The sequence below is a fragment of the Apis mellifera genome, linkage group LG4 (genome assembly GCF_003254395.2).
Source record: "Apis mellifera strain DH4 linkage group LG4, Amel_HAv3.1, whole genome shotgun sequence".
Classification (NCBI taxonomy): domain Eukaryota; kingdom Metazoa; phylum Arthropoda; class Insecta; order Hymenoptera; family Apidae; genus Apis; species Apis mellifera.
The window spans coordinates 9,575,063-9,599,305 of NC_037641.1; the positions used below are offsets into that span (position 1 = coordinate 9,575,063).

The 24,243-nt window shown below is 34.0% G+C and overlaps 2 protein-coding genes across 3 annotated transcripts; both read left to right on the plus strand.

Annotated features, from left to right (window-relative positions):
* The first annotated feature begins 4,701 nt into the window (after nucleotides 1–4,701).
* Nucleotides 4,702–11,646, plus strand: LOC411021 (UDP-glucuronosyltransferase 2B18). Of its 2 annotated transcripts, XM_026440163.1 has the most exons (5): nucleotides 4,704–5,913; nucleotides 5,988–6,302; nucleotides 7,110–7,537; nucleotides 9,999–10,221; nucleotides 11,179–11,646. In XM_026440163.1, the coding sequence occupies exons 1-5, from the start codon at nucleotides 5,882–5,884 to the stop codon at nucleotides 11,456–11,458; spliced, it is 1,278 nt and encodes a 425-aa protein (XP_026295948.1). In that variant the 5' UTR covers nucleotides 4,704–5,881; the 3' UTR covers nucleotides 11,459–11,646. The 2 variants fall into 2 exon arrangements, with proteins under 2 accessions (XP_394494.5, XP_026295948.1); XM_394494.7 differs by having other exon boundaries at nucleotides 4,702–6,302.
* Nucleotides 11,647–12,841: 1,195 nt separating this feature from the next.
* On the plus strand, nucleotides 12,842–23,770 carry LOC724430 (putative sodium/calcium exchanger 7). Its single transcript, XM_026440164.1, has 9 exons — nucleotides 12,842–14,269; nucleotides 14,472–14,689; nucleotides 17,131–17,456; nucleotides 18,854–18,934; nucleotides 19,681–19,800; nucleotides 19,966–20,283; nucleotides 21,419–21,537; nucleotides 21,651–21,804; nucleotides 22,777–23,770. Exons 1-9 carry the CDS (start codon nucleotides 14,213–14,215, stop codon nucleotides 23,151–23,153), a joined length of 1,770 nt encoding a protein of 589 aa, XP_026295949.1. The 5' UTR covers nucleotides 12,842–14,212; the 3' UTR covers nucleotides 23,154–23,770.
* Nucleotides 23,771–24,243: the final 473 nt, after the last annotated feature.

Here is a 24,243-nt window from a genome sequence, read left to right on the forward strand (position 1 = left end):
GAAAAAGAAAGAGAAAGAGAAAGAAGAACAAATAGAAAATGAAACGTATGCGTTCGAATCAAGCGGTTAAGATATTCGGGTAATTTAATAATTCGTTGAAATTTTCGAAAGAGGTGACGCGTTCCTTTGAGAGGAAATATCACGTGGATACGCACCTCTCGATTGAATTTTGCCGCATTCTTCGTCATTTTCCTCGTTTTTTCTATCTTTCTCTCTCTTTCTCTCCCCCCGAGTCTTACTTTCCACGAAAGCATTATATCCTCTGGCATTCTTCGCAGTACTTTCTGAAATTCTTTCTCCCTCAGACTTGACACACCTCGGAGATTTGTACGTGGTTGTTTTATGGATATAGATGCACTTTGGTTCTTTCGACTGCTATTTTAAAATTGAAGGATTCCTACTTCTCTCGCGAATGTATTCTCTGGCTCTGGCGAAAATGCGAGACAATTTTCCGCGAACCGGTATATAATATTTTTTTCAACATCTCTTAACAAAATTGAAACAACTATGAAATTTAGAGAAACTGTGAAATTTATTTCGAATAAATTTTGAAGATCGCACGGTTAATGGAAGATCGTGAAATATTATTTCCATATATATATATTTTTATGTTTCTCTTGTTCTCTTCTTCTCTAATTAAGGAATATTGAATATATATATATATATATATTGGCACGAAGAGATGTATGCGTTTGTCAAGTCAACATCAAGAATAATTTGAATTCGAGGTATTTGCTCCATCTCATTAAGAGATAATTAATTACACGAAGTTGGAGAGAATTTCTGGTACAATGTCCTGTTGATTGCACAATTTATTATAACGATACATCTTCTAGGTCGTGAAAAGTGCTTAAGAGCGTTGAAATTGAGAAATAACAAATATCATTGATATAAAAAAATTAATTTCGAGATTACGATATATTATTAATGAATTTTTCATTTTATCAAGAAATTCCTAAATCGTAAAGGTTAATTTATGATCCTAGAACGGCGAAAATTCTAGTTAATTTACAAACTTGTTGCTTTAAGTATCTCACAATTCGTAGTAGCACTTCGCAGTGCGGAAACTTCACCTAACTAAATGTAAATGATCGGTATTAAATAACTTTTCGTTATCTTAACAGAGCCTTCCATAAAATACAATTTAAAGAGAAACGAGTAAATTTGAACTAAATCACAGTCGACTTATTTCAATTTTACTTTGGGAAACTTTTCATTTTCAAAATTTTAATCCTTTGAATAAAATCAAAAGTAAACTTTTTAACTTTTAAATCAACCACGTACAATTTTCAATTATCCCAAGAAAAAAAATAAATAAAAATAAAGAAAATAAACAAACGATTTTCACTTATCTATCTTCAAGTTTCTTCAAGTTTCAATAAATTCACTCATAATTCACATCACGAAATTTTTATATTAAATTCTATTGAACGAATAAAATATATACTTCGATACTTGATGATATAATTTGAAAAAAAATGTGCAAAAAATTGTAAAAAGTTAAGAAAATCAACTATACGTAATTTTTAATTTTTCTTTTTTTATTTTCCCGCCAAAAGATTCGAACAAACTTTCCATTACTTATTTCATTTTCTAAAGTTTCGCTTTAAAATTCGCTCCGTCCATCGAATTTATTTGATTCGAATCGGAAACTTTTATTTCAAGCTGGAGGCGTACAAGCGAATAAAACGTTGGAACGAGTCAACGATACAGTTCGGCCGAAAAACAATGGGAGAAGAGCAATGCAAAGCAGTTACAGGCTTGGTGGAGTAGCAAAACGAGAGTAAAGATGCGGCGAGCGGCGAAGATGACGCTGAAAGCTTTTCTTATCTGAATTTCAAGCGCTAGCTTGTAAAAGGAATGTTGTTCTCCTTGTTCCGCCAAGGATTTCTCGCGCCACTCTCTCTCTCTCTCTCTCTCTCTCTCTCTCTCTCTCTCTCTCTCTCTCTGCAAGAAAGTTTCGCGATATCGTCGACGACTAATTAAAGCTTGGAATAAGAGGAGGCAATTACCAGAGCGGTTCCATTTAATTTCGTAGGCCGATTTGAGGAAGGGAGGGAGAGGAAGAAAGTTGGTCGCGGGACACCCGTTATACATTTGCATACGCCAAGCGGCCTGATGTACTCGGGGCGTTAACCCGTTGAAAAAGTAAAACCAGTGGCTCAAAAATGTCTTTAAATAATTATTTATTAAAATGTTGATTGAAGGAGATTTATTCGTAGCTATTATAATTGATCCACTTTTCGTGTAAAACTCGATCGTTTGCCAATTACAATAATTTTCGATTATTATTATTACGTTTTGAACAATAAATTAACGAAGTAACTTTGTTCGTAACTTTGTTCAACTTAATATTAAATTTTCTCCATCACTGGATGTACTTGTTCTTATTTCACTTGATCAAACGAAACTTGTATATTTTCTTGGAAACGAAACTTCATATATCGGATCGTGTAGTTTTTTTTGTAAGAATTGTAATATTTTTCTAATCGATCCGACATTAGATCAGGTGTGAAAATAAAATAGTTCTGATAAAATAGAATTTTATTCTTATTTTGGTTGATGGCTTAAAAATTTATACCTTGACTTGAAGTTTCGTATATTTGCAATTTCCTTTTGCGAATATTGCTTCTTCCAATATTTTTTTTAACCATTCTGACGTTAGTTGATACTTTCTCTTACAATAGTTGTAAAATTAATTCGATGCTTTTTCGAAATAAATTTTACAAATTTATAAAGATTTGTTTTTTCTTTTATAGAATATATTAGATATAAAAATTAATTCGACAGTTTTTTAAAAAAGAAATTTCAAGAATTATATACATTAACGTTTACAGAATGGTTTTAAATCGTATTAAATATTTCAAAATGTTCGTAGTAACTTTTTACTACTCTTATTCAGACTACAGGAGGATTGTTATGTTATAAGAAAAAGAATTTATACAACAAATGCGGAAAGAAACTTTGGTGCACAGTTTTTTTCTTTTTCTTTTTTTTTTTTTTTGAGTGCTCTTGAACTTTGCACGAACTAAAACAGTGCAGTTTCCAGCAAGAGTTGTATTCTAGATTATAGATTCGATTGCTAGGCTGATACTGATATTTTTCTTCCTTTAAAAACACAGAGATAATTTTACCATTTAAAAGTAATGGAATCTTTTATTTTAAAATAAAATCTCAAAGTTATCGTGTATTTAAATTGACAAAGGCAAACATTTAAATTTTATCGTTAAATTCTATTTATTTCGTAAACTGTGTAAATTTATTATTATATCGTCCATGGATATTAAGATTTACATTTTGAGATTGAATAAAATTTATCAGATAACTCATCCAAATTTTCAAACGACAAAGTTTTGAAGTGATTTCGAAACTTGGATAAAGATAAAGATAATGAATATCGTGGTTCGTTCAACACTGACGTCAACACTGAAGTCATTTTGTGTAATTACAAACATAATATGCCTCTCCTTTCCTAACCTCATTCTTGTTCCATGAAAACATGTTTATCACATTTCAATTATCTAGTTAAATAGCGACAATTATCGTTCAAATTTTTTTTTACGTAAATATTTAAAATTAATCGCGTAAAATCGAGAAACGATTTAGTTTAAATTTAAGTTAAAGAAAAAAAAAATTAAAAAATAGATATATTTACATTGTGATAGAAATTTTATCTGAGAAAGATACTTTAAATTGATAAAAATACGCTAAAAATTTTATCGATATATTAAATATTATATTTATAATATATTATACAATATATTTCACGAATATATTATTTCATCGAATTAAATAAATTGAATTAGAGGCAACTTACTATCAAGTATAAAGATTAAAGATAGATTTTAGAATTAGACATTTACATGTTAGAATTAGATACGCGGAAATGAATATTTCAATCAATTTCTGAAAATTACGATGAAAATTGCAACATTTGATATTCTCGAGAGAAAGAGAGAGAAAAGGGTTATTTTTCATCACTCTCATACATTATCTGAGCAATTTTACAAACAATACTGCATCGGCAATTTGGAAATCGGTATATATTTTTCAATTGAACTCGGTGTGGGAATGTGAGCGGCAATGGCGGATTCTTTTCCATTTCTCCATTCAATTCCTTCCCTTTCAACCTCAACCAGCCATTCTTGTCTCTCTCCGCCGCATTTCTTAATAATGAACCACTTTAATCCGGCGCAGCAGAAAATACCAGCCTCTCGTATCTCTAAATCTCGCGAGTGTGTCGACGAAACGAGATGATTAATCGGTACAACGAGATAATTAATCAATATAATTCGATAATCTTTCATATTATCAGTGATTTCAGTGTTCGATATCAATCTATAACATTTCTAATTTCTGATAATTTGAAAATAAATCCCCTTTTTCTTCTTAGATAATACTATCACGAGTATTATCACGAAATAAATTTTCCCCCGTATCTAATAACAAAGATAAATCGAAAGAAGTTATTAAACGAGCTATTCAAAAAATATCTTCCTTTTCTCATCTCATAGAACATAAAAGTTTATCGGCAATGTAATTTATTTGTTCGTTAAATTTATTTAACCAGCAATACCGCCAATGCACGATTAAGATTTTTATCAAATTTTTATCACTTTAAATATTGGCCGATCGATATCTCGTTCCTGATAACTTCGATCTTTTATAACGAAACCTTTCTCGATTGTTAATCAAAATTATTGGCAATTATTCTCATGACAGCAACGGGGGATAACGCGACGTTGAAATTTTGAAAGCGTTCGCTCGTCTTGTAGGCGCGACGAGAGACAGAAAATTCACGCTGGATTGAAGGGGAGAGAGAGAGAGAGAGAGAGAGGAACGAGAAGCCGGTTCCAAAAATACGAGTGGAAAGGTTGTTTGACGTCATGTGACATAGACGCGTTGTGTTGTGCGTGCGAACTCCATAAAGCGATCTACACAATCTTGAAACTCGTGCACGATCTAGAACCACTTGCATCGTGGTTCTCGTGGTGCAAATAATATATATACCGGTTTTAGTATTCATTGAAAACCATTTTGATGTTGTTATTTGTGTCGCGAAACCAGATATCGATATCGTTGGCATCATCTGTCCCCCCATTGTGCGGGCCGCTTAACCGGTGTTGCAGACGGTTGGAAAGGGAAAATAATTTGGCAGTCATCGGTGAATCATTAAAGAGAAACGTTTGGAAACGTTTTTAAAAGCGTTGAATTGGTGAATAATAGGTTAAAATTTATCCGTGCAAGTGTTATTCGTTAAATATTATATAATATTTGTTTGTTCGAACAATATTAACACTTTATGTAAAAAGTTTAATACGCTTTTTATGTACAAACTTCATATAAGAATCTTATAATTTGATAATTAATAGATTTAATCGTGTATATGTTGTTTTTATCTCTTGTATTGAGAAAGTGTGTGTACAAGAATGTAGATAATGGAACGATTAACGTTGAAAAAAAAATAACAAAGATATAACGATAATATAATTACAATTTATCGTTGTACTACGATTCACCGAATATATTTATATCGCGTGATATATCAACGTTTAAAATATTATTATTCAGTTGCATTTCATTCCACTTTTAAACAAGTTTCATTCACTTTCAAATCACAAGTCCGATCTTAATTACTCGATAACTCTCCCCGTTTCTTTAATCCTCCTCGAAATGAAGTTTCTACTCGCGATATTTATAACGATTGTTTGTGCGATGTACGACGATGCCAATGGCGCCAGAATTTTGATGATGACTCCGCACCAAGCGAAAAGTCACTACATAGTGTACGAGGCGTTGCTGAAGAGGCTTGCTGAGAGGGGCCACCAAGTGGTTTCGTTCAACCATTTCCCACAGAAAACAGTTTTACCTAATTTCACGGATGTCGATATATCTTCGAGCATGCCGTACGTGGTCGGTACAAGGTCGATCGAGCTTGCGTACAAGCGGACCATGTGGCAAAAATTGAAATCGATATCCCATTTAAGCTTACCAACGTGTGAATCTGTACTCGAGCATCCGGAATTGAAGAAACTTCTCCATTCGAAAGAGAAGTTCGATGTGTACATCATGGAAATCTTCCTCTCCGACTGTTTCATCGGTATCGGCCACGCTCTCAAAATACCAATTGTGGTTGGAGTAAGTAGCACCGTGTCTTATCCATGGACGAACGACATTCTTAGGAATCCTGACATCCCTAGTTACATTCCTAACTCGGTTTTAAGCAATTTTTCGGACGAGATGAATTTCTTCGAGAGGGCCACCAATTTGATGTACCTTTTCATCAGCAAGCTCGCCTATAGGTAAGTCAAAGATCGAGAATTTTTCTTCCTTCCTTTCTTCTAAATCCCAATTGCTTGTTCAATCATCAATCACTCATTTACTGAAATCTTGGAAACGTTATATCATATTTATTACATTTAACCAACGAAGCGTCGGTCGTCTTTCAAATGAGCCTATTATATCCTCATTCGCGGTATAATATCCAAACTCATTAAGATCTGATTCTCATCATAAACCGTTCGATGGCAAATGGCGGACTAATTGCCTGTGACGGCCTCTATCTAAACTCTCTGTTGCTCTATATAGCTATAGAACAGACGATTCAGATCTCCATTCAAATGCCAATTTTCCATATTTATAATACAAGATACAATTGGATACAGATGTTCGTCAGATAATTACATTTGCTTGATGTTAAACAGACTTATTCGTCGACTTATTCCAAAAGATTTTATATACCACGATAATAATTCAATAAATACAATAATAATTCAAAATAAAAACAATAATAATTCAAAAAATATACATATATCAAACAGCCATCCAATTCCTTCCACTAATACATTACATCCAATTCCATCCACTAATACATTACATCCAATTCCATCCACTAATACATTACATCCAATTCCATCACTAATACATTACATCCAATTCCATCCACTAATACATTACATCCAATTCCATCCACTAATACATTACATCCAATTCCATCCACTAATACATTACATCCAATTCCATCCACTAATACATTACATCACATTCCATCCACGATTGCACACGATTGATTAATTCGATAAATTTCTCGATTCGATTGTACTGATCAGGTATCTAGCGGACAGGCCAGGCTACGAGATCGCGAAGAAACACTTCGGCGACGATCTTCCGGACTTGGACACGTTACGTTCAAAGATGTCGTTGATACTGACGAACGGGCACAGGGCTGTGAACACGCCACGAGCCCTCGCTCCAGAGTACAAAGAACTGGGCGGTATGCACATACCAGCGTCAGGCCCTCCGCCGTTGCCCAAAGATCTTAAGGATTTTCTCGACTCGAGCGAGAACGGGGTCATTTACTTCAGCCTGGGATCGCAGATAAACATGTCCACACTGCCCAACGAGGTGTTAATGTCTTTCTACGAGGCATTCGAGCGGGTACCGCAACGGATATTGTGGAAGTGCATCGAGAGCAATATGCCCAGGCTGCCCAAGAAAGTTAAGTGCATCGAATGGGCGCCCCAGCTCTCCATATTGTGTACGTATATATATATATTTATTCTTTTTGTGTGTGTGTGGCGTGAGTTTAACCGCCAGAAGGATATTATTCCATGAAAAAAAAGAAGAAAGAAAGGAAAAAACTTGCGGACGTTTTTATACGTGGCTCTCCTGGATGGTTGTTTCGTAAATTTTTAGTGGAACAGTTTTTTCGATAAAGATACTCGAATGTCGAACGTTGGTAACGAAAAATTACCGAATTATTTACAGTAATTTCAGTTTAATAGCTTAAGGTTAAGTAAAATTGTTTCGTAGATTGGGTTAAATATTATGGAAGATAAGAAGTATTTATTTTAAATATGTTTTGAAATATTCAAGAATATTAAGATGCTATTTCAAAAAGCAATTAAGTTCAATGCCGAACGAGTCACGTATAAAAATGATTCATTGTTTGATAATTGGTTACAACGGTATGAAAAGCTATGTTACAACGGATATTTCTAGAATTCGAATTGGTGGTAAATGTTTTAATTCGTAATAATAAGTTTAATCTTTCCCTTAATCATGGTCGTGTATATCCGTGCTCTCCCTGATAGGACAATATTATTATTCTCGCGTGTAATCGACGATCCCATCTATGATTCAAGATATCGAGCCCCGAAATCGCGTAAAATTGCATATTTAAATTATGCATTAATGTTAAATAACTTATAGACCAATTTTCCCGAATATCATTATCCTTCGTTATACATATTGTACGCCGCTTATTGTCAATAATCCTGTCCCGCGCAATCAGATATAACCATCCGTTTATTTTATAATAATAATAATGCACGATATATTCGTGCATTTTAGCTCTAATTTTAGCTAGTAAAGTTTGATACATACACACATTGTATTAAGTACAGATTTGATTTAAATTTTATGAAAATCCCGTGTGGAATTTAAATCGAGCCACGGGAAGAGAAAGAAAATGGAGATTAACTTTATATTGAAATATTGGAAAAATGGAATATCGGTGAGTACAAAATTTCATTTAAAAAAAAAAAAATTATATGATAATCGATGATTCGAATATCGATTCGAAGATTATTTAAATCATTATGTTGTATTTAATGTTCGTTTCTCTTTTTCCTTTTCGTCTTTATCAATTCAATGGAAATGTGTGTACATAGTTTTAAAACGTATTAGAAAAAGTATCCTTTACGCGGAAGCGAATTAATCCCTGAATCTTGAAAAATCAGGTTAAGTGCACCACTGTTGTCGAGAAACAAATCTGAAAAAACAACTTTAAACTTTATTCGAGACCTCCTCGAGATTTTCTCTCGAAAATTACCTACTTCCCTATACGAAGGAATTAGACCTTAAACAGAAGTCTAGAATAATTACAATTCCTTTCCTTTTTTAATTTTAAATGTTAAAAAGTTATTGTCAAAGATTATTATTTTATTACTACTTATTCATTTCTTTGCGAAATAAAAATCTGTTTCAATCAAGATTCGTCCAGTGAATTTATTTAACGTTTAACATGCGATGATGTCGTCGAATCACTCTACAAACGCGTCACGTTCGAAACGTTATATATATGTATATATATGTATATATAGAGAGAGAGATAGATCATATACGATTCAGAATTTACTACATCGTAAATAGGGAGCAAGTTATATAGGAATGGATGAATAATGTGCGAATTAGGGCAGGATTAAATTTAGGCCAGGTCTAGGTTAAATCTTGGGATGGATCCAAACGTTGTACAACGCGTTACCTGCACGCGTTCCATTTCGTATGCCGTTAGCAATCAGATCGCTTTGTATGCAAACGATCGTTGTTCCACTAATTGATTTATATTCACAAACGAAATACGATGAATTGTTGACAAATTTGTTCATTATTAATTCCTCGTCAAATTGATCTTGCCGATTTAAAAAAAAAAAAAAAGAAATATTTAAATTACAATGTTTATGCATTCAAAATAAAAAAATCTATCAGACGTGCGAAATGACGTAAAATAATTTCGAAAGCGAAAGTAAAATATATAAGATCCATAAAAATACAAAATTCGAAGGGAACAATAATTGAATTATAGATCACCAAGTAATAATTAAATCACTTAACAATTCCCTTCGAATTTTATATTTTTTAATAAAGCTTTTTTAATAAATTAATAAATTAAATTTAATAAAGCTTTAATTTTTAATAAAATTAATTAAATAGAATGCTCATATAACATTTTATTGTCTTATTTAAACTCAAAGAATTGATAAAGTTTGACACCTTAAATCTGGAATAGTAATATTTAAAAATCAATCATGAAACAGATCTTTATTTCGATATTTTTCATCCCTTAAAATTTAAATTTCCATTAATAAACATTTACAATTATAACATTCCCGCGAAAATAAAGAAATATTAAAATGTTAAAATACCTTTATATAAATAACCTTAGTTATATTCGATTCGCGTGCGGCTTTTAACTTTATCGATTTGAAAATGGCCAGGTGACCCGAATGTGCGGCTATTTATCTCGCACGGTGGAATGCTGGGATCTCAAGAGGCGGTTTATTGCGGGGTACCGATTCTCGGCATACCCCTGTACGGGGATCAACACCTGAACCTGGCCTACTTCGTGAAAAGGGGGTTCGCTCTGAAACTGGATTACTATCAACTTTCATACGTGCAGGAGATATCAAACGCTTTGAACGAACTGCTCCTGAACAAGAGGTAATTAGAATCTTCGTTCTTCGTGCAAATGGAAATTGCTTGCTTCGTATATAACGTGGATATAGATATAGAAAGAACACAGAGAAGGAGAGGAGAGCTTCCACATCTCTCTTTTTCATTATCCATCTATATTATTTGCCGAGCAATACCGCCGAATTAACCGAGCGATGAATTTTTAATGACGATTTAAAACGATCGTAAAACGTATTTCATAGCATTATGCTCGATAATTTTAAAATTACTACGTTCGATAGATATTTCTAAAATGATATTCTGAAAAATTAGGTTATCCATTATTCGCCGTGTACGAGATTACAATTATATATACGCGTTCATATATAACGAGCGAGAGTAAGAACTCGAGGAGAAACGTTTTTGCGTTACAATCGTATAGGCAGAGTCCATTTGGCGGATGACAATCGGTCGATGATAAACGGGCCGGCGACGAGCGCTCAATTTCATTGTCGATTTTCGAATCGATCGAGGGCGCGTTAATTATCGCCCCATCCCCGCCTCTCTCGTCCATTAATCGTCCCCATCGCGCGATGGATCATCGTTAACGATCGCAATCGCGCCACGCGAGGCGTCTTAATCATTGAAACGGAGAATGGACGATTGAAAATTTGATCCTCTACGATCGTGTACATAATTCCTAAAAATTTAAATTTATTGTGATTGAAAAGCAAAAATTGAAAACGTTGGCTCCGCGATCCTTAAATCCGAGTTATCGTGGCTATAAATTACGTGTATAGCTTTCACGCCCGAAAAGTGGAAGAAATTTCGTTCGAATCGAAACGCTTGACGCGCGAATCCTTACGTTTGATCTCGTCGAGAGCTTTTTCATTAGCATTGGTCGTCGATTCGTTTCGATGGAAAAAATTTTTTGAAATTAAAGGAGGAGGAGAAAAGATTATTTTGAATGTTATAATTATGTTAATCGAGATTCGTGATTCGCAGTTACAGAGATATGGCAAGGAAAGCCTCTTTCGAGTTCAGGGATCGACTGATACCACCCTTGGACGAGGGTGTTTATTGGATAGAATATTTGCTTCGCCATGGACCGGATTCGTTGAGGACAACGGCAATAAGTTTAACTTGGTATCAATATTTATTGCTGGACGTTATACTCGCGATAATAATTTCAATCGTGTTGACGATATTCATCGTTTACAAGTTATTTAAATTATTAATTTGGAAAAGAAGTATGTCGATAGATGTTAATAAGAAACGATCGTGAAGAAAAATCCTACTTCGAAATATCGTAAGAAGTTGTTAAGATCGTTTGATTAATTAAAAAAAAAGAAAAGAATTCGTTGTACAGATTACACTTGTTATATTTATTCTTATTTTTTAACATGTAATAATAAAGTTTTTTATGTGTTTATGTATGTATAATAAATATAATATTTAACTCGTTTAAAAATATCTGGAAACATTTTTTGTCAAACACATTTTTTCTTTCTTTTTTTTTTTTGCGTCATTCATCTAAGATATTACCAATAGCGAGGGAACGCTATGCTTCGAAAATGCTTTTAAAAGCCTCGGAAACTCGCTCGTTTTCTTATAAAATATTTGACAAAACGCTTTATGCGAAATTGCATGAAGCAACAACTTACGGAAGCGTGTATCTTTAAAAAAGACACTTTTTTCCAAGATGACAGTAAAATATTGAAATTTTTAACGCCGTACTATTAACGTCAGAATTGAAAGAGTAAAAAAGGGATCGTATGGCTGGATAATGCAATAATTAAAATTGTACAATTACAAATCAAATATTCGCGAAAGAAATTATTCGAAAATTTTCATTCGTTTAAAATCATTGTCATTACATGGAGGTTCGATTAACATACGAATAATCTTGCGGCAAATACATGCAGAGATATTTTTTTTTTTTTTCAAATATAATCTCGGCTTTAAAAATTCATACGCGTTAACAAAGAAAAGGAGAACGTCGTCCATATCAGTTATAAGTGGCATCTTACACGACGAAAAGAAGCTTTTGCATATTCCAGCGTTATATCACTCGCGCTTTATTATGAATGCACGAACGTGGAGTGGCGAAACAGGAAGCCGGAAAAGTCAGCCGCGTATCCCTCTGAAAGAACGAAAGCGTAAAGTTATAAATTGGGAGGGGAGGAAGGAAGAGGAGGGGAGAGAGGTTCGTGTCTTTTTCGTCGACCTCGAATGCAATCCAATAAAGTGTTTAGACTTTTCCATTGTGGAATAAAATCCAAATGCAGCAAACATGTCGTGTATAATTAATTCGATCAAATTCTTTCGTCTCTTTTTTATTTTTATTTTGTAATTGTACTCGATGTAATTATTCTTTTCGAAAAGAAATTTTTTCTTCCTTCAATGAAGATTGTGATAAATAGTATTGAAAGGAAATAATAATTTCTTTTATAAGCAACTTGTAACAAATTATATTCGATTTATATTTACTTTAAATTAATATCAGTGAAGTACAATTAATATCAAAATTGTGAAAATCATCACTAATTTGAATGAAGAATAGTATAGTTTCTGGCTTAATTTCCAGACTTGATTCGAATTAAATTTATATGGCTAAGTTAAAATATATATATATTCTTTGCTCTTCTCTCTGTTGAATTTATATTAAAAAAAAAAGTGCATGGAAGTTTCTTTTAAATATTATTTTCGCACAAAGCGAAAGGTTCTTTTTCGATATCCCCCCCTTTTTTTTTCTGTCAAACAAACATTAAAAAGGGAACGTTTTACATTTGAACTTTCAATGTTTTTTCTCTTGCTATACGTCAATTACTTTCGGTACGTTTGTTTCGTTTCAGAAAACACATAACATATATATACTCGATAGTTTTGTGATAATTAATAAATATTAAATTGAACGTATAAAAGGAAGAGGCAAGGAAAAATATCCAGAGAAACGAATGATCTTTTTCCCTTTGACAGGCCTCCTATTATAAAAATGTTAAAATTCTTCTATTCTTCTAAAATTCTCGCCAACCTCATAGAAAGGTAATCAAAGAGGCTGAAGGGAAAGAAGTTCGCATTGAAATAATTTATTGTAGCGAAGAATCGCTTTGAAAGATGGAACTAAGAAAAGTGAGGGAAAGAAGAGGACCCGTACCAAGGTTTTATAAACCATTATAATTTTTCTTTGGACCGGTACAATTCCCTTCCATCTTTTCCAGATAATTTTAAAATGGAAGAAATTTTAATTGTGCGCAATTGTTGAAGAATCGAAAATTCACGAAATGAAATACGAATAATATACAAATTAAATAAATTTATATTATTTATCTTTGACTGATACGTAACGCTTCTTCGTAATCTTGATTTTAACCTAATGCATCCCAACGATGCGATTTTAATTGAGAAAGAAGAATGCAACGAGAGACGTTCACTTTTTGTCGAACTAATCAGTTTTACGGGCAGATAGATAACTAGATGAGTTTCCGCGCTCATTAGCCCTCGTTCTATGGTCCTTCTTCTTTCTCATTGTTTCACGACAACAAGAAACAACAGGAAGAGGATAGGCTGTTACCGTCTAATGAGCCTCTTGCACTCGTTCAACCTTCCTTCTTCCCCTCCCTCCCCCCCTCGTCTCTGCGAAAAAGCGTTTATGTTCAGCTCAGTTCCGTTTGAACATCGGGACGAAGCCGCGTCCCACGAACAATACCGCGAGTGGGAAGAAAAAAACTTTCGCATCGTGCATCTTCATCGTTGCAACTTTTTCAATTCGAGTCGAGTCGGGACGAAGTTTGTCATTTCTGAAAATCTTTCTCCGGATCGAAAATGATTTCTGAGTTTATCCAACGAATTTCCTTTTTTTTCGTAGAATAAATATATTCGATCCCTGATCGATGATCGAACGATTCAATCGCGTCTCACTTCACTGTCGATACGATACTCGTTGAAAAAAAAAGAAACGATACATTTAACCTGTATGGAAAAATAGGTTAAAAATTGATGCTGGTGATAATAAGAAAATAGTGGTGGAGGATCCACCATGGTTTCGAAATTGTTCGAACGTTATATGAGACATGGAGCCCTTCCTATACGACAGGTTTTTATCTTTTTCTCTTTCGAATTTAATTAAAAAAAAAAAAAAAAAAGGAGAGAATGGCGAGTAATAATTTATCGAGGTGAATTTCATTCACGGGTAGCAAAATATTTTCAATCGTTCCAATCGTTCGTTATTGAAGTATAATGATAATTGAATCGAGAATCCTGAAATTTATTTACAATTTCTCGCTGTAAATTTGTAGGACGATTGCTCGTACGTGTGGCAAATACCTGCTGAAAATCGTTGTAATTGGGTGAGAGAAACCAGAGATTGCCGGACAGATTCTCTAATTCAATACACGGAAATATTGTTTTGTACTTTTACCACGGAGAACAAACCTTTGTTCGCTTTTGGACTGATATTGATGGTCATATGGCTTTTATATTTGTTCTTCATCTTGGGAACATCGGCGGACAATTTGTAAGCAAAATAATTTAATCCGTCGATTAAACATCTCTTAACTCTTGATTAAGTAAAACAACTTGCTTAGATTAGAAATCTTTCTCTTAAAAATTTCATATTTCCAAATACTTTTACTCTAATCACTCAAAGTTCTGATAAATTTTGATCAACATTTAATTTTTCCAACATCATTTTTACACTCATCAATCATCTAACTTTCTTCTTTCGAAAAAACCAAAATTATTCGATTTTAAAAAATTCTTACATCTCAAAGAATAGTCAAACATTTTTCGTACATGCAATTTTGTTCTACACTTTTTTCATCGCATTCATTGCAGTTGTTAATATCGTTCGTTTTCACAACGATGCATCGTTCATCCGTACTCGTGGCATTGGAAGGGAAATCGCGAAATCATAGTTAAAATAAAACGGTTATGGGGATGAATAAAACTCCTATGATTTTCCATAAAAGGCGCGCGACACCGATGGGGGGAGGGGGGGTAAGGGTGACGCGGTAAAGTGTTTCACGGCACATTGTGCTCGGTAAAGGGTGAGTTATGGGTCATCGTGTGCGTGCGAATCCGACACATTCTCACGTGGGAAGCGATTCAATTTTAATCCGAACGGGGCGCTTTATGCCGCGTCATTAAAAAGAAACGATCCACGCGGTCGCTCGCCACTTTCCGCCTCGATAAAACTCGAGCATGTAGCCAATAATGATCCTTGGATCGTCCCCGTACATAACTGAAATGCGACGTAAGCAGTTACAATCTGTTACCTATCTCTGTGAATGTTCAATAGGTGTAACCGTGATAATACCGAACGTACGACGCAATGGACCGAAAACAATGTGGCGTGAAAAGGGTTGAGAAATGATGACGGCGTTTCATCAAGAGATTCTATTCGAGATAGCTGTAAAATTATCATGTAAAAAACGTGGAATGTACAATCTATTCATCGATTCGAGATAATAATAGAATTTATTGTATGGAGTGTAGAGTAATAGTATTGGAATATTAGAATATTAGAAATGACGGATGATCGTTCTACGATTATTGAGAAATATTTTTTGATAAAATTGTAATTTTTATTCGACATATATCATGTAAAAAACGTGGAATGTACAATCTATTCATTGATTCGAAATAATAATAGAATTTATTGTATGGAGTGTAGAGTAACAGTATTGGAATTTAAAATATTAGAAATGACGGATGATCGTTGTACGATTATTGAGAAATATTTTTTGACAAAATTATAATTGTTATTCGACATATATTTACTTTAATCATTTATATATCAAAGATAAATAAATACTTGATTACTTAAATTAACGTTAAAGAAAAAAAAATGTATTTCGGATTAATTAAGTTTAGAATAATTTTTTAATCCATGATATAAATAGAAATAAGAGTATCGTTGGAGGAAAATAGACAATCTCTCATATATAGGGACGAATATCACATGGATAAATCCGATATCTCTTTCCAACCGATGCATCCTTCGCGACCCAGAAAAGGAATTAATTCCGAATTCGCTATCCAATATTCTTGTCCCGCGTCAAATTACCCGCCACACCTTTCACCCCCTTCGCCCCTTTCAAGCTAAACGGGGGGGCCAAATAAACCGTAATTCATTTAGCATGGCGAACAGCTGTATTTAGAAACGCGGCCACATCGAAATTCGATTCGCGATCAAGGAGAACGTGTATACGTACACGGAAATAAAATGGCGAGGAAGCGAAAATACCGGGCGGATGTTGTCGATGGCGAAGAGCAACCCGTCGATGCTTCCCCCGTACGGAAATCAAATATCGGGAGTCGTAAATTAATCGTTATTTCCTTCCACCCTCTTTTTTCGTCTCCCTCTCTCTCCCTCCCCCCCTCTTTTTTTTCACGCGCACCCGTCTCGAAATCGGAAACGGGAAACATATTTTTACGACACTGATCGTTTATTACACGAAACACGTAGGAATTTACTTTTATATATTACAAATTTACAGATTCGTAGACACTTTTTCATAAAACGTTTCCTAAATTTTTCAATGATATTACGAAATGGATCGATGCGTTGTATACAAGAATTTTTCAAATTTTATTTTACACGTTGATTTATTTCTTTCTTTAGCATACAATTACCCTTCACCTTTCCCCTTTAAACTACTCTTATATTATACTTGTACTAATAATAATAGACAGAATGTATATAAATGTATCATCAGATATAAAATAATGAAATGCTTTTTCACACGCGAAACTAAAATAAAAATAATCAAATATACTATCCTCCTTCCAGCTACGCTTCGATTATTAACAACATCCATATCCGCGGCATTTATAACGATAGACAATTAACGTAACATCGCGTGTAAACCATACATTGCTCCATTTATATTAATTTCACTCTTCTTTCCTCCCTCTCCCTCCCCTTCCCTTTCCCCTTTCCTCCCTCCCTCCTAGCTTTTGCCCTTCGCTAGCCGTGATAGCGACCGTTTTGCGGCTGTCGGACAACATCGCCGGTGTGACGATATTGGCATTCGGAAACGGTGCACCTGACATCTTCACGTCCCTCGTGTCGGGCGCCGACGAAAGTATAATAATGTTCACGGAATTAATCGGCGCTGGTATCTTCGTGACGACGATCATCGCCGGTTCCGTAGCCGTGATCAGGCCTTTCCGCGTCGAGTTGAAATTTATGATGAGGGACGCCTGCTTCTACATCGTGACGGTGTTCTGGATCAGCTTCGTGGTGCGGGACCATCGGGTCCACCTATGGGAAGCTGCAAGTACGTATCTGCCTCCTCCCGACCCCTTCAACCCCTTGCCTTTTATTTATCTCGCTCTCGCTCTTATCTTTGCTGAATCCTGTCGGATTCGCAATTCCCTTTCCCCCCTCTCCCTTCCCGTTCGACCGAGAGGGAGGATCTCGAATCGGAGTTGAATGTTGGCTAGAAACTTTGAAACTGAGGAAGTGTAAGGGAGTTACTTGTAACGCCTCGTGTTACGTTGCTAAGTCTGTTCTGAAAGAGGATTTGGTAACTACGTTAAAAAAAAAGAAAAAAGAAAAAATAAGTTTGATCGTTCGCGGTGTTGAATGGAAAGATAATTTTCTTCTTTTTTCCTCTTTGATTCGATATATGTATATATATATATATGTATATGTAGGGTAGATACATAGGTTTTTTTTTGTGAGTGGTAGAATATTTGTGAAAACGGATGGAAAGTAATTTCCACAAATTAATTCTTTTTTTTCATTTTTTCCTTCTTTTTAAATTATTTCAAAGATACTCGTTAATTAATTAATTTATTTCGTATATTTATAGTTAAATAAACGATTCTTGGAATTAAAAATAACGAATCCTCCCTTTCGATTCGTACGAAATTATGCGGAGAAGAAAAGGAAGAAAAAAAAAAAAAGCTTGAAAAGATATAACGGAGGGTGATCAAATACGCCTCGCTTCATAGAAATGAGAAAGTTTATCTACGGGCGGGCCATAAGTATGCAGTTTAATTCTGCAATAACGATAACTCCGGGGCGAATTTAATTAAGCAAAGCCACGATCTTTCTGCCTCCGGTTTCATCGTAATTTGACCGCCGAAGAATTTCTTCCGTGCTCCATCGATAAGCTTTCGAAGTTAAAAAAAAATATATATATAAATAAAAAAGAAAATGATAATAATAAATAAAAAGTGGACAGAAATAAATGAATAAATAATAAAGTGAAAAAAAGATGGAGCAAAAAAGTTAAATCGATGATACGAAATATTGGAAATACTTCGAAAAGGAAAACAATTAAAAAGTTTTCCACCAAAATTTAATCGATACCTCGTTCAAAAACAGGGAGGGAGGGGAAAAAAATTGACGAATTCGCGTTGAAACAATTAAAAACAATTAAATTGTACCCTCGCTCGACAAGATAGCGCTTATTATCAGAAAAACGTGTCACGAGCTCTGATTCCTCTATTCTTTTTTCTAAATCGTTCCCGAGAGGAGAAATTAATAAGCACTTTTTATCGTTCCCTAATTTTAAGAAGAGATACAGATTTTTACAAATGGTGGCCCAAGTTTTTCCGCGTTGCTCGTCGACCTTTTTGCAGCGATTAATTATACGCCTGTGACTCTTGCTGGAGCACGGGGTGAAACGGCGCTATTCCTTTTTAATGCTGATGCATTTAATTGCAGGTTTTATTCTCTACTATTGCTTGTTCATTTTGGTGGTGGTGTTGATGCAGATGTACGAGAACCGGGAGGAGAGGTTAAAAAGTGAGTTTCATCGTTCACGGCGAAACTTTTCGAAAACGCTCGACAAATCTGTCGCTCAACGGTTTTGATCAAAATGTGAGCAGGAAAAGCGGTTTCAGAGAATTTTCGAGCGGCGCAAAGATTTCGTCGTATTGAATCATGGCCACGATTTATTCTAAAGAATAACTCTTCTTTTTGTTTCGTAATCTAAACGGGGAAAAATTTTTAATTCAACGTTGAAAATGAGGAGGGAAAAAAAGATATAAGAATAAATTCTAAGTGATGAAAAAAAAGTGAAAATCACGAGAGTGGATAAAAATTTTCGATAAAGTTTCTTTTCTTAGATCGAAACAAAAATTATTCATTCGTGAACTTATTTTTAATAGCTTGTCAATGTTTTGTCAATGTTTACGAAAAAAAAAAGTAGAAAAATTATAATAAGATCGAATGAATAATTTATTTAATACACGTAATACTTTGTTTAGTTTATTAAAAAAAATAAAAAACATAACTTCAATTTATTAAAAAATTTTGCATAGGCGAAAAAAATAGAAACGCGAAATAATCGTGCTTCTATTTGGATATATGCAGGATGCGCAATGTTTGGTGCTTACGAAATGCAATCGAAGCCAAACATTACGCGAATATACGTGCAAAGTTTGAAAGCGTCTCGAAACGAATTCTTCCGTTTGCTAAGGCAAAGAAGTCTACGCAAGTGTAGTTATCGATCCTCTTCTTCGAACGTTTCCTTGTATGTATTTTTATAGAAAGGATCCCAAGCGTACCCGATGAAGACATCCTGCGTACTTACCTGGCGAACAAAGAGGATGACACCATTCCGGAGATTCCTATCAAGAGTCGTGCTGCTGGTTTACGAGCCAAACTCGGTACAATCTACGTTGTATTATTTTTAATCAATTAAAAATTGAACGAATGATTTTACTCTCTACTTTCGTAGAGAGATTTCAAAGAAATTCAATCAAAGATGTCCAATTAATGTGAGCTAGTTTGGAAGTATCTACGAATAACGACATATTTTTTTATGTATTCAGATGTTGCAATCGCAGTCGAGTTGCAAAGACAAAGGCTTATAAAGAAAGAGATGGAGGAGATAATTGTAGAGGAAGTTGGGAGGCCGAAGGGTCTCTTCAGGGAATTTCTCTACGATATTAATCCGATATCGAAAGAAGACTGGCAAGATGCGAATGCATTCATTAAATTTATTTTAATCATACGTGCACCTTTCATGGCTATACTTCAATTACTTATCCCACTTGTGAGCGTGACCACCGTGAAGAGAGGCTGGTCCAAGCTGTTAAATTGCTTTCAGCTGTGTGTGACACCAACGTTCTCGTTGTTTGTATTAAATGGTTAGTCGTATTAATTGTCGCGTTTCCTACCTCCAACGTTACAAATTGCCCGCACTAATAAAAACTTTAGATTTCGCGGAAATATTTTATTTCACCCCGTGAAATAAAACAGAAGCCCCTCCTTTTTTGTTACCGTACAAATTACCAGTGTTTAGTCGAAATTAAAACAAACGTTATTTTTCGCATCGTTATAACGCACAAGTATTTATCTTTAATAAAATCTTGAACGCATTACTTAACTAGATTAACTAGATTACTAGGATAAGCAATAATGTAAAACATATTCAAAAACGAACGTATCTTTTACGTAATGCATCTCTATTAAATCCTTATTAAAATTACAAAAACTTTAAACCGCTATATCTCCGAAGATACTGACTTTTTGTCGATGAGTAAACGATCGTTGGAAGCGCGGGATCTTCCTCTTTAAAACAGTTTTTTATTTATCCCGATACGACTTCCGGTTTCCGAGATATCGTCGTGTAAAGACAAAGGTAATTTTTAATCGTTTACTATCTCGTTCTTGTTACTCATTCGCACCTCTCGCTTGTCTCACTGACCTTTCCCAAACTGCAGACAAGTCACGATTCTTGGAAAAATGTAAGGCGCGATTCTTGGAAAAATGTAAGGCGCGATTCTTGGAAGGGCGTAGTACGCATTCCCAGAAAAAAACGTAGGTCGTTGACTCGCGAGCCCATTCATAATTCTCGCGCCTCGCCGTTTTCCCGTGGAAACTTTGAACGCTTATATCTCGACAACCAATCGAGATATCGGGATAAATAAAAAAGGGATATCAATGGTATTGTATATTCTACATTCTCAATGGATTTTTATGACAAAATTTAAAAAAAATTTTGAAGTTTCGTTTCACTTTACAAAAGCCTTTCTGTTGCAATGTAAATAGATTTTATAGAAAATATAATTCGATATATGTTTTATATAACGCAATATGTTTAATATTGGTCGAACACTTGAACTTTCATTTCAGTTAAATAAAAATCCACGGTCTGTTTATTGCGCTCGTTATTAAAAAAAAAGATAATAATCATGGAGGGGATCGATAAAAAAGTTTTCCAGTTTTCGTTAATAGTCGAAGATATTTTTAGTCACATCTCATTTTCATTCTCGTTTCCAGTTTGGGCAGTGCGCATTGGCCCGATTACATTGATGCCAATAGTCCTGCTGATTGGTACCATACTCGGTATAATTGTATTTCTAATAACCGACAAGGATCGTATACCAAAGTTTCATAACGTGAGTAGTTTTCCTTTTCTCTCTCTTTTTGTTTCTCTCTCTCTACCATTCGTGCTCGTTACGCCTTTTATATAACCGACCCCTCATAATGGCAGACGACAAATTAATTGCAGGCTTTCGCATTTTTCGGATTCTTCACGGCAATGATGGTGGTCTATTTGGTGGCCAAGGAGGTGATGGCAGTGCTCCAATGCGTGGGATACGCTTTCAGTATATCGGACGCCATGCTCGGTATTACATTACTCGCTTGGGGAAACAGCATAGGTGGTGAGTGAGGCAAAGCTATTGCAAAATGTAATTCGTGCGTTAAATTGTTCCTAATCTACCTTTTGTACGGTATGCTCGATTGAAGATGCATGTATAATCATGTTATAAATTGTCAAAGGGGCCTTTATGCGATGATTGTTCGAACCGTAACCGGAGGAGGGACAGGGAGGAGTGGGAAACAAAGAGATATATATTAGATACAACAACTAAGCTAAAATTACAAAAGTCGCGGTGGAATAATTTATTGTTTCCATTATATCGCAGTTATGCGTTTTCCCGTTCTCGAAATTCATTATTATCAGACTCTCTATTATTTTAGAATTTGATGAAGTTTGAAGGAAATGAAAGGTAAACAGTTGAACGGATCAAGTGATAATATATATTTTAATAATGACGAGATTTGAAAAAAAAAAAAAAGGAAAAAAAGGATTTGAAAATTTTAATTTTAAAATATTAAAAAAAAAAGAATGGATAAAATTGCGGGGGAGGGTAAAACAGGGGATCATTTTTATTAATTAAATTTCATATTAAATTTCACCCCCGCCTTTTTCACTTTGCCTTTACTGAATACAATGAAAAAGAAACTGGATTCAGTGTATGTAAATTTCACGATGCATGAATTTTTTGTAGATCGAACAATTAATATCTTTCAGTGAAACTAATTTAAATAAATATAATAATAAATTTTCCTATTTATAAGTAATGAATGTAATCTCTTAATGTTTACTTAAACTTCCCTTCATCTATTTTTCTATTTTTCTCGAGAACTACCCTCTATTAAATATAAGTAAAACAAGTGATATTTTATAACTTTATGTAACTATATCTGTCGTTGAATATTTATTACTATATATATACTTATTATTATAATTATACTAATTACAAACGGAAATTACAAACTAAACTCATTCCCCTATTTACGTGATATCTCATTCGTAAGATGGATTGATACTTGTCGAAATCTGCTTACAGATCTCATAGCGAACGTCACCATAGCCAGACAAGGATTTCCACGAATGGGTTATGCAGCTTGCTTTGGTGGACCTATGTTCAATACGCTTTTGGGATTGGGACTGACTTACGGGGTTGAAGCCGCTAAAGATCCAAATTATCTTACAATGATGAGACTGAGCGATATGGCGCCCGGTTGTTTGGCTTTCCTTGTCTGTTCATTACTTACGTCTATTATTTACATGAACATCACCGGCTCTATAGCAAGAAAATCGTACGGATTCCTCTTGTACTCCATTTACTTTTCTTTCTTGATCATTCAGTTCCTCAGCGAATTGCACATAATTCATCCGCTTGGTATCGATCATCGACCGGACATAGACCGGAAGGGGGATTAAATAAAATTATCAATAATATTCCTAATGTAATAAAATTATTCAAAAATAATGGAACGAAAGGAGGAAATATCACGAGGAATGATATAACACATTCCTACCGAGAGATATATGCTTTCTAGATAAATATTTACGTGAAAATATAAATAATATGTATTATAATATGTATGTCTTCTACGAAATCAAAACGCATATATATGCGTTGTATGTTTATTCTATGAGAGGGAACGTAATAGGAATTCTTGAAATGAATAATTTTCATTACTCTCTATTTCTTGAGACTAACCTTTTCCTTTTAGCTTGCGTTGTTTTTAAAAATAGATGGAATCATGTGCACTTTTCATTGCGTTAACGTTCGATCGAAATATATTACGATACTGGTTATAATTTTATAATTTAGAGTTCTTTTTTGTACATTTTTATACACTTTGTACATTCTCTATCTTTTTGTACAATAAATCGTGAATTGAGGAAAAATTTAGATACTTGATTGAATTAAATAATTTAGATGGTAAAAGGATTCTCTATCGATCGAATTTATAAACAATATTAATTTAATAAAAATTCTATCATTTCTATATATTATAATTCAAATTGATTGAAATTGATTGAAAAGCAAATTTTCGTAGTTTTCATTGATCACAAATGAAAATTAATTCTTGATCAATTTGAATTTTAATTTACCGATAATAAAAGAAGGACAATATCGTTTTATACGTTTTATACATAATTGTTGAAGCTAATGATACGATTATTAAAGTAATATACACCATATACACATACATATACACTTGTTGTATCCATTCATTTCATAAAATTATCGATCGCTCTTTAACGTTGCTCTTAAATAATGTGAATACGAAATTAATATTGAAAATTATGAACGACAAGCTAATTGAATTATATCAATAACTCGTCCAAGTTGAATTCATTTGAAATTTAAAATTTAAACGAATCCTTTATTATCATACATCCTCCCTCGTATAACAATAACAATTAACGACGAATATTTTGCGGAAAATTTTACGCCCCAACTTTCCCCTTTCGGAGAGAAGAAAATTATACATACATAGAATAGAAGGAAACTAACGCA